Source organism: Nannobrachium achirus (assembly GCF_963921795.1).
Source record: "Nannobrachium achirus genome assembly, chromosome: 21".
Lineage (NCBI taxonomy): Eukaryota > Metazoa > Chordata > Actinopteri > Myctophiformes > Myctophidae > Nannobrachium > Nannobrachium achirus.
The window spans coordinates 11,591,289-11,611,734 of record NC_137828.1 but is presented as its reverse complement, the minus strand read 5'-3'; the positions used below and the strand labels follow the sequence as shown (position 1 = coordinate 11,611,734).

General features: G+C 41.3%; 1 protein-coding gene and 1 long non-coding RNA gene across 2 annotated transcripts; both read right to left on the bottom strand.

The window, feature by feature from the left end:
• Positions 1-807: 807 nt before the first annotated feature.
• On the bottom strand, positions 808-6,296 carry LOC308306522. Its single transcript, XR_013963160.1, has 4 exons — positions 6,268-6,296; positions 5,956-6,042; positions 5,159-5,340; positions 808-1,001 (listed from the first exon to the last, which is right to left on the bottom strand). It is a non-coding gene; the product is annotated as an uncharacterized lncRNA (long non-coding RNA).
• A 2,203-nt stretch (positions 6,297-8,499) lies between these two features.
• Positions 8,500-18,271, bottom strand: hus1 (HUS1 checkpoint clamp component). The gene is made up of 8 exons (XM_080751474.1): positions 18,126-18,271; positions 16,746-16,873; positions 15,744-15,920; positions 14,400-14,507; positions 13,747-13,821; positions 13,489-13,588; positions 12,294-12,416; positions 8,500-8,628 (listed from the first exon to the last, which is right to left on the bottom strand). Exons 1-8 carry the CDS (start codon positions 18,175-18,177, stop codon positions 8,534-8,536), a joined length of 858 nt encoding a protein of 285 aa, XP_080607600.1. The 5' UTR covers positions 18,178-18,271; the 3' UTR covers positions 8,500-8,533.
• Between the last annotated feature and the right edge of the window lie 2,175 nt (positions 18,272-20,446).

Genomic DNA, 20,446 nt, shown 5'->3' with positions numbered 1-20,446 from the left:
GTGTGTGTCTGTGTGTCTGTGTGTACATTATAATGTGGGTCAGTGGTCATTCTTAAATCAACTCTGTGGTCTATAAATAGTATTCTGTTGGACCTGCCAGGTCAGTCACCCCATTTCACCCAACCCACCCAATCTGGTCTCCATTCATCATCTGCAGATTGGAGACAGACACTTACTTAGGAGGCATATTACTCCAGTTTTAGCATCACTACATTGGCACTGTTTTTTTTATTTTTATTTTTTTTATTATTATTTTAGTCCCTGGGTTCGAATCCACTGACAGTCGGGGACAACCGACAATCTGGCTTTGTCGAGTGTCTATATGAGCTCAATTGGCCCGTGTTCAGAGGAGGGAAGCCGGGAGGGGAGGGTGATATTTGCCACTGCACGTACTCCTACAGGCTGGGGGCGGAGCCTGGGGAGTGTTGACCGGGAGGATTGGGACGGAGGCTCTACGTCCTCCCGGTTGGGGCTCCTCACTGGCAGCTGAAGCCAGTAGGGTACAACAGTACATCCTCCCTGTTGGGGCTCCTCACTGGCAGGAGAGTCAGTAGGACCTACAGTACACAAAATTAATGCGTGTAGGGCTGGGGAGGAACTAATTGGCATAACAATTAAACCAGGGAGAAAAAATAACCAAAAAAAGAAAGACAGAAATGAAGACTTTGGTCATTTTAAGCAAATATGTTTTACCTTTTTTAATAATGACTAAATCTACAATGCAGCTTCAGTCTACACACCATAGATAAGATCACACTACTGTACATAAAAAACATTCCGAACAAAGTTATCAATACAAGAAGATAATTTTTTTTGTAGGCTAATAGTAATAATTAAAAACAAAATGCAGGAAACAAAAAAATAAAGGGATATTTACTCAAGAAAGACCCATAAAAATGGGTCCGCGACTAGTGTCACTCTTTTATATTTATACAGTCGCTGCAATGACAACTTGTGTGGTTGTAGACAGCGCCACCCACTGGTGTACCTGGAACCTCAATCTGAAAGAAACCATCAGGAGAGTTCAGATTCAGAACAAAGTCCTCTGTTGGAGAACACACACAGTCATTTGAAATTCTATTCCACATAAATGGTAAGTAGTGTAAGCCAGTGGTTCTCAAAGAAGGGTCCGGGCCAGGGACCCCCATCCAGTCCTTGAGGGGGTTCCAGGGGGTCCCCAGCAAAATTACATAATATAGCTTTAAAATTGGTTTAATCACTTTAGCCCCTTTACAGTATACATCAGGGTTCCCCAATAGGCGGCCCACGGGCCATTTGCGGCCCGCGGGGGGCTACTGTCTGGCCCCCACCAACCCCAGTAATAATGGTGGTATAAGAGCAGCAACAACACTAATATATCATCGTTGTCAGGTGGAAAACTCGTATCTCCAAATTTGTACGTTCTTTCGCAAAGTAAAGCCCTGCTTCATCATTCAAGGCCGTCTCACAAAAGTAGTGAAAACAGCACCGCGAGGCGTTGTGTGCTTGTAGATCGGCTGTTTTCACTAGTTTAAATCATTTTTAAAATGATAAATGCAAAACGAATGGTTTTGGACATACAAGATTTTCACCCGACAACGACGATATCTGAACTGTCGCTGGAGTAGCGGGAACACCACCGTCGTCCCCTGCAATGTTGTGGCCCTCGGCTTGGTACCCTAGACATGATTTCGGCCCTTGGGGAAAACTGATTGGGGAACCCTGGTAAACATGGTCTACGTGACAATAGCCCATTTACAACCTCACAACCGTGTGCCTGGCGTAGAATATTGTCAGATGGGTGTCCCCAGTACTGAGAAGTACTGGGTTTGTCTAGTGGTTCTAAAACATTTTCAAGGACCTCCAAACAGATAAGATGTTGTGCCAGGGGCCCCAAAGAGAAGAGTTATGTTAAAAATATTCTAAAACATTTAAAAAAAGAAAGTCTTTCAAATGTTTTCAAAAATACCAAATATAATGTACAAGAACACAGCACAGTGAGCTTGTAGATCAGCTATTTTTGAACAGCCAAAGTACAGTATGTCGAAGGAGCATGGTGTGGTTTTAAAACCAAATTGACCGATGCTCTAGACAACGTGGCCCCCTTGCAAACCACCAGGGTTAAAGCCCGCCAAGAGCCATGGTATAACTCAGATATTACCGAATCAGCTAAACTCAGAGACAAAAAGTACGATGAAAAACGTAAGTGCTGCAAAAAGCTTAGAAAAAAATTCAACCCTGAACTCAAAATCCAAATCAAACATCTTACTGCTCAGTGCAAGAAACTCAGAAACCAGACAATCGCCCTAATTAGATCCGCCAAAAAAGACTACATCGACGTCAAAATTGACGAATACAAAAACAAACCACGAGACCTATGGAAGTTGCTTAACAACCAATTAGGCTTAAAACCTAAAACCATATGCCACAGCATAAACATCAAAACGGACGCCGCTCTCATTTCTGACAAATGTGAAGTGGCTACCCATCTTAACAAAACCTTTACCACCATGGCCCATTCACTGGTTGAAAGACTGGTCGCCCCATCTGGGCGGTATGGTGTAAAATTTGTTAAGAAATTCTACAATAAACTGGGCGTCAGAAAAGACAGTTTTAAACTTGCCACAGTGACAACTGATGAAGTGTTTAAAAAACTGAGCGCCCTACCTCAACACAAGGCTACTGGCCTTGATAAAATTCCAGCTAGATTTCTCAGAGATTCAGCCGCCACCATTGCTCCAATCATTACCCACATAATTAACCTTTCCATCGAACAGGGTCATGTCCCACAGGACTTCAAACTAGCAAAAGTAACCCCCCTGCATAAAAAAGGTAGCAAACTAGACCCTGGAAACTACCGTCCCGTTTCCATTCTTAGCTCCATATCCAAAGTCATGGAGAAAATAGTCTACGAACAGATTGCAAGATATCTCGATGAGAATAATCTGATTTACGAGTTCCAATCTGGATTCAGAAAATCTCATTCCACCGACACATGCCTTCTCTATTTGACCGACCAAATCAAACGCGAAGCGGATGACGGCAAATATAGCGGCATGGTCATGATGGACCTCCAGAAGGCATTTGACACCGTAAATCATTCTATTCTGATTGAGAAACTAAAAGCCATCGGTCTTGACAGCGCAGCAGTGAGTTGGATGCAATCTTACCTGGTGGGGAGGGAACAGGTGGTGGAGATTAACGGTACCCTGCCCCCCCCCCCTCCCAGTAAGCTGTGGTGTTCCTCAAGGTAGCATACTGGGACCTCTGTTTTCCTAATATACGTGAACGACATGGCATCTGCTTGCGACTGCAACCTGTTCCTGTTCGCGGATGACTCGGCTCTCCTAGTCTCGGGCAAGGACCACTTGCAGGTTGAAAAGACACTTAACTCTGAACTAAGTAAGATCTGCACATGGCTTAACGACAACAAATTATCAATTCACCTGGGAAAAACGGAGTCCATCCTCTTTGGATCAAATCATAACCTCAAAAAAGTCGATAACTTCACAATCAAAGTGGGTGACAAGGTCATAACACGAAAAAACGAAATCTCTTACTTAGGATGCATCCTTGAAGCTAATCTTTCCAGTGAAAAGATGACTTCTAAAGTAATAAATAAAATCAACCAACGAACTCGTTTCCTACAGAGGATTGCCCTGATGGTCAATTTCAACACACTGAAGACCATAGCTGGTGCAATAATCCAGCCCCTCTTTGACTACGGAGTCCACGTATGGTATCGTGACGCCCCACAAGCCCTGAAAACTAAACTCCAAACAGCCCAAAATAAACTAATTAGGGTCCTGCTTAACCTTCCCTATCAGACTCACCTCACCGCTACTCACCAGTTAAGAGTGGGGTGGCTCAGAGTAGATGACAGAGTACAGCAACTTGCAATGGGCCTGGTGTACAAGATACACTACACCACTATGATACCCAAGTACCTATCAAAATACTTTATAAACATTAAAGGTGATACACCATGCATTTAAAACATATTTATGTCATATTGTTTATGTCCCAAAAACGTTTTTCAAAAGGTTTGAGGCTAAATTACCACTCCTGAATAGAGAGCCTCTCTCATTTTTGAATGGCTCTCAGAGCATTTCAGCTGCAGTACCACCTATGGCCTGAACTGCACCACCCCCCAAAAAATCCTTTTGATTTTTTTTTTTTTTTTTTAAACATTTTTTCTTTGAAAAAAAAAATTTTTTTTTTTTATGATGACGTCACAATCGGCAGATGACATCACAATCTGCAGCAAATCTGGATAGCCTGTTTTGAGAACCCGTGGGATACTTTTAACCTTCGCCTTCTCAAAACCAGAGAAAGACACAACGGTCAGAAATGGGACTTTGTGAGGATAGAAGGTGCTAGTGGGACCCCAAAAAAGGTTTTAAAATAGTAAAAGTGAAATTTCATGGTGTATCACCTTTAAGGATGCCCATAATTACAACACCAGAGGCAGCGCCACAGATCACTTTCAACCCAGAGTCAAAACCAACAAAGGGTCAAACTATTTTTTCTGCTATACCACCAAAATGTGGAAAGCCTTACCGAAGGCCATAAAGGAGTGTGGATCACTAGCATCCTTTAAAATTGCCCTGAAAAACCACTTACAGGCAGCAGCCGTTCGCAACTGGTAAAAAAATGAACCTAGCCCAACCCTACCCTCCCCTGCCCCTTCTTTGTATATACTGTTTGTTTTAGACTTACTGTCTTTTTTTTTGTTTTTCTTTACTGCATAGTACTGTGTTCTATTTGTCTGTCATTCAGAGTTATATGAGATACTTCAATGGTTTCCAGTGGAAATAAGCTTAGTCTTTTCATGGATCTCCTTTTAGTAGACCTTGTACCAGTGAACTGTACCGTCATGAAACTGTACCTTTTCCTATGCAAACTTCTAATAAAGTCTTCAATCAATCAAAGTATAACCAGGGTCCCTGCACCATTTTAAAAGTAAAACACTTTTTAAGACCTTAAATTCCAGATGTTTTTTATTTAAGACTTTTTAAGGATCCGCGGGAACCGTGATAACATATGGTTAAAGTGGTTATAATCATTGTGATGTTTTATTTGTTTTTTATAAAACTCATTTTGCTAGGGTCCCCCTGGAACCCACTCTGGGGGTCGGGTCCCCGGAGCCCTCTTTGAGATGCACTGGGTTTGACTGTACCTTATGGCGATGTTCTGGAACACAGCATGTTGCCTCTAAATTTAAGTCCTTTGAACCACTCTTCTTCTCCTCCACGGTTGCCGGGTATTGTATGGAGAAGCAGCAGCCATGACACTGGTAAACTGCACTTCCAGCAAGCCAGGAATACAATTCGTTCCTCTGCTGTGCACATCCACAGTCCACTGGGGGAATCAAAACCACAATCTGAATTAGCTCCTTTCGGAACCCCTCACTCCACTGCTACGCAGCTCCGAGATGGGCGTAGCAGTGGAGTGAGGGGTTCCGAAAGGAGCTAAATCTGAATCAGGACTCATTCTTTCAACACATTGGTTTTCTACTTTTTTCATATCAAGGCCCATTATTATTCAGCATTTGGGTAACACATCACAGGTTTACAGGTGTAAAGCAGCGGGTGAGATGAGATTGTATTGTCTCTGTTGGGTGGAAACCATGTCTAAAACCGTTACTTTTCATAATTCAAATTCAAAAATAGCAAAAGTAGCAGATCTACAAGCTCAAAACGTGCCGTTTTGCACCACATCTCGAGCTTGCAGATCTGCTATTTTTGATGCTTTTGTGTGACGTTGTGTATGATAAGGTAGGTAGGGCACTAAATTAAAAAAAAAACACAAAAAGTTAAAATATGGAGATAAGAGGTTTCAGCCTGTCACCTAGGCTGCTAATACAGATCAGCACTCGAAAGTGCGTTCGAGTCCAACGTTTGCAGTTTTCTGTGAGAAGAGAGGATGTAAACAACTAGTGCAATAAATATATGATAAATAATAAATTCATCTTACTGTTGGGTTGTGCGTAGACTATGTAAAGAATGCAGGACAACGCCAGGATGGTCAGTCCAGTTGATTTCACTGATCTCGTCATGATCACTGCATTTGGAGGGACAATTGAATTACCTTAATACCACATACAGACTACAGAGGGACACTTAAACTACTGTAACACCACATACACAGGGACAATTAAATTACCGTAATACACACAATACCATAATAAAATAATATAAAATACGGTATGATCAAAGTCTAGAAAAAATAACACAATATACTAAGGAAATATACATTTGATGAAGATAATGGCATATTTAAAGTTACCTCCTCCTTGTGTGTCTGTAATGTGCTGAAAGTCTTTGGATGAAGCAACGTGTGCCTCAGCTGCTTTTATAGCTGCACACATCAGTCTATATTTACTTGGCTGGAAATTAGATTAAAAAACAATCCAACCTTATCAGCTATCTCCTTGACTCATTGGCCTTCTCTTCCCAATACCATGAACGGGGGAAACAAGCCTGGTGCCAGTAAGGGAAATTAACTAAGTACATGCTCAAGTACCATTTTGAGCACTTTTATGTTAATTGAATATGTACATTTACCCAATTTCTACTCCAATATATCTCAACAAATAGTGTAGGCTACCTTTCTACTCCACTATAATTATTGGAAACCATTAGTTGCTAGTTAAATTTAGATTATTATGATTGCAAAGCATACATAAACACAGAAGCCCTATTTTATACTTGGCTGACTTTTGTCTTTGAATAGTTCATGTGAGAATGGTGCAAGACATTTTATGAATTGGATCTTCAATGACCAGCTGTGGGATTATAAATTATAAAACACTTCTAATCCCCAAAGCCTTATTACTGTCGGTGAATGCATGTGTCATCCTTCACACATATTGAGTTACAGTATTCTTAAGTTAAGGCTTTATCTCCAGAACAACCAATACGTAGGCTGTCCACTAAATAAATGAAGAGGAAATTCATATTCCTCCATGACGCTTAAACTGTTGGAGGTGGGCAGACAGATGCACTTTAATAATGAGTAAAGATCTATACACCCACATAGTCCATGGGCCATACGAGATGTTATCGGAAAGGTGGCAAAGGTTATTATGCATTTTTGAAAAGCTCTATATCTGATTCTGTAGATTATATTTTGGTATGATAACCCTTTCTGAGACACAGCTAAATTGGTTATCAGCCACTAGAGTTGGTGTCCCATTAACTTTACATTACAGGGAAAAGAAGCAAAAAATGTATCTGCTTTAAGTGATGACTCATCACTCATCACTAAACCATAGTCTTGTGGGGCCGTTTTTTAGCCCAAGGAATGTTTTTTTGTGCAAAACAGATGCTTGCAATGGATTCAGAATCATGAAAAACCCCTAGTTTGACCTCTCATATGCAACTCAAAGCAGATTCTTTTTTTGCTTTTTTTTCCCTGTAATGTAAAGTTAATGGGACACCAACTCTAGCGGCTGATAACACCAATTTAGCTGTGTCTCAGAAAGGGTTATCATACCAAATTATAATCTACAGATATAGAGCTTTTCAAAAATGCATGATAACCTTTGCCACCTTTCCGATACCGACATCTCGTATGGCCCATGGACTAACAATCCCAAACACGAGATTGGGTTCTACACAGCATTATTAAAACATCTCTTAATTCAACAATACAGTATGTCTAAGAATGCAATTGGTCCATTTCACAATGCATAGCAAAGCAACACATACTGTAGTGAGCTTGTAAATCCGCTATTTATTTTATAAATAATAATGTGACGGTCAAATTGGATTGATGCCAACTAAACATATTTTCCGCAACTTTGATGTCATACAACTTTAAGTATGTTGTTCTGGAGACTTAATAGAAATGGTCTGTAAAAGAAAAACAAAATGTTAGATTTTTAAGTCTAAAATTTGGACCATACCCCTTATAAAAAATGCTCAATGCTGGTCAGCAGGTGGTTTCATGAATGTATGTATATAGACAATATATTTTTTTTTATCCTAGACTCTTCTCCCTCCTAAAACACCATGCCCATGAACACCGCTCCACACGTTCTTGACTCTTCTCCCTCCTGGCTCCTAAACTGTGGAATAAACTCATTCCAGTCAGAGGTTCAGAACTGCACTCACTCCCATTGTAATCTTAAAGACTCACCTCGCCCCCTAGCACTCACCTCTTCAGACGCCACACCTCATCCCCTACCTCAACCAAATTAGGTTTCCAGTTTATTTGGCCAGGCGGGCCACCTGGCCTAAAACCTTTAACACCTGGCCAAGAATCTGGTGATAATTATATATATATTCTTCCAAGGAATCTATAGATCATACAAAGCAGATACACAATGCAGAATTTATTGCTTCTACATAAAATGTACATTGCCATCTTACATTAAATTCAGTCATCAGGAAGTATTGTGTATGAAAATACAGCACACACACACACACACACACACACACACACACACACACACACACACACACACACACACACACACACACACACACACACACACACACACACATTAAATAAGAAGTTGGCCTCGGTGTGTGAGAGCTGTCAGAAGATCTCAGGAGGTGCTGAGGGACACAGCAGGGATGAAGTACTGCAGAGACACATCTTCATGCAGGAGGATGAGGTGGAGAATCCTCTTATGGACCACATCTGAGGAGGACAAAGATGTTAAAGTGTTATGGGTGACATCTGAGGAGGAGACATTTCTCAAAGTTCTTCATCAGTACATCTTCAAAGACATCGGGGGGAACATGTTTAATCAGTAGTGATCACAGTGAGAGTGATCCACAGGGTTCCCAGAACTTCCCACACATCTTTACCAATTCATTTCCAAAACATTTCCAAAACTTTTCCAGAATATTTAAGCTGATTTCCAGGACTATATAACAACAATTCAGCTCAATAACGAGTCGCTTACTCCTATGCGCAATGCCCAAAGACAGGCAGTGTATGCCAGTGGTTCTCAATCTTTTCAGGCCGTGACCCCCGAAATAATCATATTTGAAGAGTTGAGGAATTTTGTATAACACGGTTTTATTGTGAAAATAGCCGATCTACATGCTCACAACGGTAGATCCGCTATTTTCACAATTTCTGCCTCTAATATTTGACAATTTGGCCAATGTTGAATTTGTCATTTCAGAGGTATTAACAAAATCAATAACCAAAGACAATGCATAGCTATTTTTTCCAGGACCTTTCAGGACCCTTGATAAATTCCAAAACTTTTCCAGTACTGGAAAAACATTTTTCTAATTTCAAAATATTTCCAGGAATGTCATGACCGTGAGAACCCTGGATCCAGCATCATTCCTCTGTCCGGTCCGGTGGGTGAGGTGCATGAGGTCAGATTTGATATGGTCCTTCCTAAAATTATTGCTGTCGGCAAGAAACCTTGTATCTCCAAATTTCAGCTGTGGGCTTGTAGATCTGCTATTTTCACCATTTAGAAATGAAAGAGGAACGGTTTTGGACAGGTTTCCAACCGACAGTAACAACAAATTGTATTAAGTCCCGCCGGTGTAGTCAATTGAAATTCATACATTGAAGTTTCTTTTGAAGTGTTTTGAAATGAACCTGGACAGAACCTGGCTGTTTATTTCTCAGCATAATTTGTAAGGATTCCTAACTGCTTGTTCCTTGTGTTGTTTTCATTCTCAAGATGTGAAAGAAAGGTCATTTCTATTCTATTCTATTTTATTAAAAACCTTTGTAGAGACCTTCACACCCCTGATTACATTTACTGCCATTTTATTGGTCTGTAAATGTTGTCAGTGTCCGGGCAGACACTGACAATATTTATTTATTGTTTTGTAAATGAATGCCCCACTTGACCATTCAAGAGTGGCACAATGTGACACACTGTGGGCTTGTAGATCGGTTAAACAGAAGATTTTTTGTTTTTTAAGAACAGTTTTGGACTTGACAGACACAATATAATAGCCATGCATTGTTTTGTGCATCGTGGACGTGGAATCAAATCGAATTGTTACCTGGTGAATCGTAATAGAATTGAATCGTGAAGGTAGTGCCAATGCTCACCTCTAGTCTGCAGGTAGGGACGTCAGTATTATAAATATGTGACTCAGTGTAAATTACTGCCATCTAGTGGTTACATCAGGCACACAAGAACAGTACTTTAATACTGTGTGTGCAGGACTAATTTTCTCAAAAAACTACAGTGCGCCTTATAGTCCAGTGCGCCTTATATTAGTGTTGTGCGGTTTTTCGGTGTTTCGGTTTGATACGGTGTTATAAAATGTTGACGGTCTCGTAAGCCAAAACCGAAAACCGTCACGTGACATGTGCGCCGCTGCCGCATCTGCCGTGTTTACGGAAGCAGCAGAAATCACTCCTGAAGGAGGAGACACAGATAATAGTAGCAGCTGGACTGGAGGGAGACCTGGTCTCTAAAGAAATGCACGAGGCTTAGCTTGAAGCTAAACACGGTGGATCTACAAGCTCACAACACGTTGCACGGTCGACGAGCCACAAGCTTGTAGATCAGCTATTTTTGTATGCCTCTCGTCTCCTCCAAGGCTAAAGGAACGGGGCTAAAGCGCTAGCATGCTAACGATTTAGCCACGTTCCTTCAGGAGGAAAAACAACAACAAACGTAGGCAAAAAGTAAAAATTATGTAACGTCAGTGAATCGATGCAGAAAGGCACGCGGCTGTATGCAAGCAAATTGTCTTATATTAATCTAAAAACTTTTAAGAAGTCTTCTACTCCATCAGTGTTTACTATGCAGTGTGTGTGCGCTTGCCGCTTGACACAGCACCCAGTACAGCGGCGTCAATTCAGAAAAAGCTAAGGTATGGCAACATGACTGGTGTCTTGCATGCGCGCCCTCGCGCGTGTGCAAGACACCAGTCAGGTTGCCATACCTTAGCAACGGGCACGATTACAGTACATTTTATTATTTCCCCCTGTAGCCAAGGGTATGGCAGCTGCCATAGCTTGCCATACCCAATTGACACCTCTGACCCAGTACACACTGCAGCCAGGAAAATGCCTCAGCGTTTGTCAATCTGTGGGTCGAGACCTCAGAGAGGTCCCAAAATGATTTTGGGTGGTCCCCAAATGATTAACTTAATGTGCAACATTGTTTTCTCACTCAACTGTAAACAAAACAACAATAATATAATAAAACTAGAAGCAGTGCTCTTCCGAGCACAGGTCTCCACCAGGCCACACAAATCGGCCTGTTATAGCGCCACCATGAGGCTGATTTAAAAAATGTGGGGCAGAGGTTCTGAATTAGCATCCAGGGAGTGTGTGTGCTCAGTTTGGCAGCGATCGGGCCAACGGCGCCGGAGATTAGCTGGTAACAACCAGGCCACACAAATCGGCCTGTTATAGCGCCACCATGAGGCTGATTTGAGAAATGTGGGGCAGAGGTTCTAGATTGGCATCCAGGGAGTGTGTGTGCTCAGTTTGGCAGCGATCGGGCCAACGGTGACTGAGATTAGCTGCTCACAAACTGCGAGGACGCACGCACGGACGGACGGACGGACGCACGGACGGACGGACGCACGGACGGACGGACGGAGGGGAAAACATACTCTCCCTCAGCCTTCGGCTGGTGGAGACAATAATAGTTACCTATATTATCCCGCGGGGGAAATTCAGGTATCGCAGCCCAACCCAGCTGCTTTTTTTTTAACATACAGTGTAGTGACAACGTAAGGACTTTTTTAACCTATGACAAATTAAATTGACTTGGGCTATTTACAATTTGTGGGTAACTTTTGTATCTGCTTCATAAATAAAGCACTTTGATTTTTTTTTTTTTTTTTTTTATCACGTTAAAATCTATAAGATTGTAAAACCGTGTAAAACTGTGTACCGGGGTTTTGGGGGGGGGGGGGGGGGGCTAAACCGAGGTTAAGAAAAAATGGAAACCGCACAACCCTACCTTATATATGGATCATTCATTGACATTGACATTCCCTTTAGCACAGCTCCATCTGTTGGATGCATAAGCGTCTATTATGTGCGCCTTATAGTCAGGTGCACCTTATATATGAAAACAGTTTGAAAATAGACCATTCATTGACAGTGCGCCTTATAGTCAGGTGCGCCTTATAGTCCAGAAAATACTGTACATAATTGTTATGAACAAACTGTCAATATTTTAATAACTAATATGCAGAGCATCCGTTGCAGATTTTATAGTGGAAGCATATGTAAATTGTGTCAGTCCCACAGTTTGGCTGGAGAGACTAGTGTTCATTGGACCACAATATTTTATTTCATTTCATTTATTTATTGCTGCCTTTATCCACGCTGTTGTAATGTGCACTTTGACTTACTGCACATGGCTTTGGTGGGGTTGACCTGCTGCCCCACCAGGAACTGTTGGAGCTTCCTGATGTCCACCCTGGTCCACGCCATGTCCTCTGGATCCCTGCTCCGACACTGAGAGCCTGCCTCACCTACAAAACACGTTAAAACAGGAGTCTTCAACATTTTCAGGCCAAGGACCCCTTAGTTGAGAGAGAGAGATGAAGCAGGGACCCCCACAACAGATAGTTTTGTTTGACAGCACAATCATCAGCGTATTTTGGATTCATGTCAAATTGTGTTTTCAGATATTTAACCACTTGAACCGTCAATACTTAATAAACTTCATCTTTCACTCTTTTTCCCTGGCCTCTACACCAAACCTCTTTGCCGAAAATAGCCGATCTACCAGCTCACAAGTGTGAGCTTGCAGATCTGCTATTTTTGGCTTAAGTTCTCAGAATATGGACACTAGGGTTCAAGTGGTTAATAAAAAAAAATGAAAAAAGGTTTCTATCACAAAGATTTGGAGGACCATCTGTAGTAACTCTGAGGACCCCCTAGGGGTCTCGGACCCCCTGTTGGAGACCCCTGTGTTAGAATAATGTTAGAATGAAGTGACGTCCACCCTGGTCTACAACATTGCACTCTGCCTCCCTGTAAAATGAGGAAATGAGGAATTTCACTTGCAGATGAGTAATATTTGTTTTTAAACACTGCCCCCCCATTTACTGGGGTTGAGTACTTTGTTGGATACAAAGATGAAGTGTTTCATTTCATCGTTATAATGAACTGATGTTTAGGGATAAAGGGACACACACCGGCTGAGGACGGCGCGTGTCATTACAGCCGGCCCCATTATCTTCAATGAACATAGCCACACTGGCGGCATCAGACGCGCGTTCACGGCTTGCCCGCCGCTCCGATACGCCACTGTTCTATTTTCACGCGTTGCCACGCGGTGAAAATTCCCCTTAAGGCAGGTAACCTTTTTTTGTTAATTTACATTTTGACCAATCTGTACAATATAGCTTTTACAATTGGGGTGGTTGTATTAGTCTCCTTGCTCTTCTATTGAGACATTTAGATGTGCCATGTCTCACCTAGACACAGGATCTGACACAAAGTTTGACCTGATGGTCAAGATTCAATTTATAGTTGAATTTATTTTTAAATCCACAAAGTATTTTTTATTCAAAAAAAAAGTGCCAGCAGTGTATTTACCCCAGGAAGGGTTCCCAAGGTCTTTGAAGTGAGTGGTGACCGAAACCAAGTCGGTTTCTATCTTCAAGTTCATCTCCCCGTTCATGTTGACCTCAATCACCTGGTGTACACGCACACGCACACACACACACACACACACACACACACACACACACACACACACACACACACACAGTTACAACACCTGACTCCTACAGACAGGAAGTAATGCTAAACTAACAGGAAGTAATCCTACACTAACAGGAAGTAATTCCATACCAGGAAGTTGGAGAGGTTCTTCATTCGGTCTACAACATTCTTCATGGTCTTTAGCGGAGGCAGATAAATACTGACCTGCAAGAAAACATTACATTCACTAAGACAGGGTTCTGCAATTATTTTCCCCCGAAGGCCAAACTATGTCAAGGATAGCAAGCAGAGGGCCGCAAGGGGCGAGTTTCTGCTGCTCCAGTGATTTTTGTAAAGTGAATACAGCACTGATTCTGCTTCCATTTATTGGTGGATTTGATCAAGTCCTGCCTTGAGCAACAAATGTCTATTGACACGTCGTATGAAGAGTGACAACAAAACAAGGGTTTCAGGTAAAGAGAATGGGTCTTTTTACCACATAACAACACTGTGGGTAAGGCTAACTTCAACTGTGTCACCACCCACCTGACAACCAGGTATACTAAATGAACAGGTGGGTGTAGCCACATAAAAACATAATTTTTGCACTTTCTGTACACCTTGTGAAAAATATCTTTCTCCAAGTATAATCATAATGCCTGATGAAATATGTTGTAGGGGGGAAATATCACGGCACCCTTTCTTTAATACAACATACTGTATCGTGCTTATGAAGTGGAGTATCTTACATTAACTCTCTTACATTACATATCCATCCTGAGTGCTAAATTAGAGTGTCTTACATCAAAGTCAGGCATGCAGGGCTCTTTGAAGTCATTCCACAGTCGTCTGGGGATGACGTCCACGGGGATGTCATGAGTGACCACTCGACTGATGCTGGACAGGGTGGGCTGCGGGACACATCACACCGATCACTAGAAACGTCACACCAATCATGGTCTCACACGTAGGGTTTGAATTTCAGGTACGACGGGTTTTAGCTAGGGGTGCAACAGTTAATTGAATTAATTGTTTAAATCGATCATAAAAAATAATCAATGCTCTAGAGACTAATGACTGATGGAAATGATTGGTAAAAAATGTGCTCATATTGTTTTGTTATGTAAACCACGGGCAAAGTTAAACACTATTACCTTTAAACTAACAGCCTTTAAAGCTATACTATGTAACTTTTTTAATAAAATAAATCTTAAAATTGTCCTAATTATTAAATCGCTAAAGTTTTAGAACACCCACTCTGTTAATTTCAGCTCCCAAAGCCTTTTCTTTATATGTGTTCTACTGAGCCCTGGTGGCCGTGACCGGGGCTGTTTTTCCCGGCAAAAGTACGTCATATGAATCATTCTGTACACGTGTCTCCGTGCCGAGCTCTTCAGGAAGTACACTGCAGTGTTTACACTGGTCTAGGAGTTTAGCATGTAAGTCCCCAACCGCTGCTCGTAGAGGGACACGAAAGACCTCTATGGATGCGTCTCGGCGAGGCGAGGCGGACGCGGTGGTCTGAAGGCCCGGTCCGCGGCGAAAAACGGACGAAAAAAGCAGACGCGACCGCGGTTTGCTACACCGCTACTGACCACTAGTTGAGCAACTTACACAGTATAGCTTTAAATCAGGGATTTTCAACGTTTTGAGGCCAAGGACCCCCTAGTTGAGAGAGAGATGAAGCAGGGACCTCCTCAACATGTTCGTAGATTCCATATAGTTTCATTGTTTGACAGCACGGTCAATAGTGTATTTTGGATTCATGTGTTTTCAGATATTTAACCACTTCAACGGTCAATACTTAATAAACCTGTCCTTTCACTGTACTTAGTCTGCTCTTTTCCCCCTCCAAAGCTTTTTGCCGAAAATGGCCGATCTACAAGCTCACAACGCCTCGCGCTGCGAGGCGTTGTGAGCTTGTAGATCTGCTATTTTTGGCAAATGTTCTCAGAATATGGACACTAGGGTTCAAGTGGTTAATATAAAAAAGGACCCCATGCAGTGACTCTGAGGACCCACAGGGGTCCCGGACCCCCTGTTGAAGACCCATGCTTTAAATTAATAGCATAGGGAGCTCAGCACAGCGATGGTGAGACAGGGGCAGTGTTTAAATTAACACAACAGCGTAGACATGCGTTCCTCACCAGCTCAGCAGCAATGGTGAGACAGGGACAGTGCTTCTTGGTCAGTTTGATCTTGACTGACTTGGCGGCTTGAGCTGTCCTCAGAGCCCGGGACAGGTTCTCTGGCGCCAGCTCCAGGCAAATCTCATTGGCCTCCGGAGATACACCCTCTAACTGGTACTCATCAAAGAAGTTGGCCTGGGGAAGAGAGGGGTAGAAAGGAAAGGAGGGAGAGAGAGAGGATGGGGGAGACGAAGTGAATGCAAAACATTAAAATATTGCTGCCATTTGTTTCAAAGGTTTATCCCAAGCTAACCCTTTCTTATGTATATACATGAGAATAATATGTAACAATTTCTGACAGCAAATGCAAAAATCAGCAATGCAACAGCTCTGTTTACACATTTCTTAAATCTACAAGAGCTTGTAGGTCTGCCATTTTTGTGACATGCACTTTGTGTAATTGTAAATGAGTCTTCAGTGACCAGTTGTCCAGACTGAGACTCTTCTTTAAATAACACATTTGAATCACATTTCAAACCAGTCTAGGAATTAGAGATGCTCCGATTGCAATTTTTGGGGACGATACCGTTCACCGATCAACTGGAATCAGTATCTGCCGAAACCGATATTCCCGGTCACAGCGTCAAATCTATAAATTCTTCTATTTATTGTGTTACTGTAGCAGCATTTATATATTTAATGATTCTTCTTACAAAACATTGACATTGTATATTAAGTATAAACATTAGGATAAACATTAGGAGGTCCTTTAGTATCCAATTCAACTTGTAAGAGTTAAAGCTGAGGTTACATTCAGTCCCACAGATAAATATTGTGAAAATAGCTGATCTAGTTTGTAGGCATTATCGGCCGATCGCGATCACTCACCGATCAATCGGCACATCTATACTAGGAATGTGGTTCAAATTGGATTTGCGAAAAATGGTCGTCATATCTAGGTCAGTCGCATAGCATCAATCCAACAGAACACAGCCGTGTATTCTACCATGCCTAGTTTACCTGTAACAGTTCACACCACATGCTGACCCCTCCGCTGTCCACTTTACCAGACAGGATGAAGAACAGGTTGTCAGGAGTCATCCTCAGCACGCACGACTTGGTCAGCTTGGCGATCGTGTTGACGACACCTTCCATTACAAATGAGACAGAAGCACTTTAACTGGTGCAGTCATGCCACGGTGTGCACTGGCACTACCTCACGATTCAATTCGATTACGATTAACAAGGTAACGATTTGATTCGATTCGATTCTACGATGCATTGTGATGCATCACACTTTTCTATATCACTGCACAACATGGCAAATTTCAGTCAATACAAGCAGTCAGATATACTGAACATCATATTTTATTTCGAATTATATTATAATGTTGTTGGCATCACAGGGATCAAAAACCGTTCATTTTGTATTTATCATTTAAAAAATTATTTAAAAATTATTAAAAAAAACTAGCAGATCTAAAAGCACACAACGCAACGTTGTGTGCTTGTAGATTGGCTATTTTCACTTGTCTTTTGTGCGATAGTCTTGTATGATGAAGGATGGCTTTACTATTTATATATAATTATATTTAGGCTTCGATTATTGATTATCGATTATGTCAAGTTGCTGCATTATTTTTGACCACTCACTACCACGGAATACCTTGATAATATTTGGAATATACTGTATATAAGTTCTGTATAAACCCCAACCCCATTCCCTTCGCTATTTGCATAACAAGCTTGCATAATAACAACAACAATAGAGATCATAACAAGACAATGATAAGAGAAATAAGAAAATAACCATAATCCACAAATTATTCCATCCATTATGTGATAATAAGAGTGCATGTGCTGATAGTCAAAGAGTGATCTCTAATTCTATATTGATTATGAAAATGTTGTATAAGCATTTAAACATCAAGTACAAAGTTATTTTCCAATAACTTTCTAACCAATAGAGATATATTCTCTCAAGTATCTTCTTAGCCATCAGGATACACAAGTCAGACATTGAAATCATGAATGAATGAGTGAGTTGAGTGAAGAGTTATGCGTTCAACAGAGTGCATTAATTTGAATGTTGTATAATAATAACAGCATTAATCATTATAATGATGATACAAATCGTTATAATTTAGAGGAGAAAAAATGTTTTGGGTGCCCAGCCCTGAGCCCAACAACTTTGAGAACCACCTTGTTACTGTAACTTCTAGGATATTTGCATTTGATTGCCATCCAAAAAGAACAGATCTACCAGCTGTCAACGCGTGACATCGCTCCGCGAGTCCGCGTTGATAGCTTGTAGATCTGTTCTTTACTCGAGTCTTGCAGAATAAATGGAGCTTAAAACCTTCACAATGAATAAACACAACAAACATCGTGATAACTTACGCGTAAAGTGACCCAGACATCCCACGTCAATCATTTTGGCTCTGAACTTCATTTTTAATCGGGTTTAATCTGTTTTAATCACAAACAAATATGATTCTAAGCATTATTATTCTTTCAGAAGTAAAGTATGCTGTCGTGTCGGCGGGTTTAGTTTTGAAGCTGCACCGTCCATGACCATTTCCGTTCCGTTCCTAAATTCGGCGGAAACAACAACCACAAGAGCTGTAAAACATTGGTTCCTCCCATATGGTTCCTCCTCCTTCTCACACAGACACAGACGACAACTGTAGTCTCAGTTACATGAGTTCACCTTTAGGTGGCATCATTTATCAAGGTTCCAGCCCGGTTCCAGGCACGATGACTTTCTAGAAATATTGGCTCCTAGAAAAAATAAATTAGGTTGTGATTTCAATCAATTATTTTGTGATCACATTACAGTATATGTTATTGACCCAAACAGTCAAATAATGTATTTATTTTAAAGGTAGACAGTTATTTGCCCGGTGTTCACATTTCTAAAACAGGTTATGGTTACAAGAATTGGAAAATATAATTGAATTAATAAGCTTATTATGGGCAATGTTTGATAACAGATTGTTTTATTAAGTTGTGCAACCTTTTATTTATCCAGTATGCATCTAGCAACATCAATTTGAATGTGTTAAGCAAACATTTAAAAAAAAAATAGAAACCTAAAGGTTGGGTAATTTATTGCGACCGAAGGTCGCAGTTTACCATGAGAAACGTCACAGCTTGTCTCCGTGTAGCCGTAACCCATAGACCGTAAAAATGTGTCATCATGATGTCATCATGCTCTGATGTTACTGTAATGTCAAGGGAACCAATGTACCAGAATGGGTTTGCCGCTCTGACATCACACTCTGGCTTCACTGTGATGTACTAACAGAATCCATTTTATGCCCATATATGGAGTTCCCTGATCGTCATCAATATTAATGATGCCCTGTTAGAGAGATCCCTGTGGTGCCAGGGGGAACAAATCCTTTTTATGCCCACATATGGAGATATGGAGATCCCTGTGATGCCAGGGGAACAAATCCCTTTATGCCCATATATGGAGATCCCTGATGTCCACATAACTGTGGCGCGACCTCACCTCCGGCCACTGGGAGCTGGACTGGACCCAGCTGTAGAGCATCATCATCAACCAACAACAAGCCCAGAATTACTGCTCGAAACGAAGCGATGTGTTATCTATTTTTCAATTGAATTGGGAACACACCAACCGGTTAGGGCCGCTATCAGCGTGTTTACATCATGTTGTCTGTGTTTCAAACAATTCGCAGGGCTTTTTGAGCTGTTTTGGGGCAGATGGGCTGGTGTTGGCAGCATGCTAATGGAAGTTAGCTCAATTAACTTATTTCCACTGGCATCAACGTCCCAGCAGGCAGCAGCGCTGCTTGGGTTATGTTGGCATTCTAGATTAACTTAACTTACATTATCATACTGTAGTGTCACTGTCGCTAAACCCGTGCAGCCAAGATGAAGGACATTCATTGTGGGCTCGCTGAAAGCAAGCACACTTTAACTTTCGTATCTATGATTTGCAAATGTCAAAATTGATGATAATAATTAAAGGTATATTCAGTGATTGTATTTCATTCAAATAAAAATATAATCGGTACATTTTCCATTAATTCTCCTCACTAGAATGTGTGCTGACCATATAAGGACTTCCACCATGGCCCGTGTTACGAGCATAGCTAGATTCGGTTTTCAGAGATGGCCAGCCAGTCCTCGACCAATCAGGGTAGAGTAGGCCTATGGCCGTAGTTATGTTGATGTTTAGTTATGATGGTCAAAATAAAAGTTTTGAGAACCAAGTCGCTCTGAATTAAGAACGTCTGCTAAATGCCTAGATTGTAAACTACTGAACTCATAAAATGCCACAGTCTCGTAGTAAATCAGTATCATACATATCCTGAAGCTGGAGACGTAGGCCTACCGACATTCAGTGAATGGGTCTAATGATCCAAATGAGAACATTATAATGGTGTAAAAAATCTATAAAAAACGAAACATTTCCACGCTGTAAGGCCAGTAAGGGACAAGATGACCCCCGGCCACTTTCATTATCACTGAATACACCTTTAATATCTATGGTAGTCTTCATCTAGCCATATGCGAAACATGACGGTCAAGTTATGACAGTTATGTTTTTATGCTGATCCAACGTAAAAGTGTAACCATGGATTACAGTTCTCAGTCGCCAGGACTGAGACAGTCATTTGCATTCCATAGTACTCAGCAGGTACGAAAATAGGCGATTATTTTTGCTTATTGGCTATTTTAAGTATTTG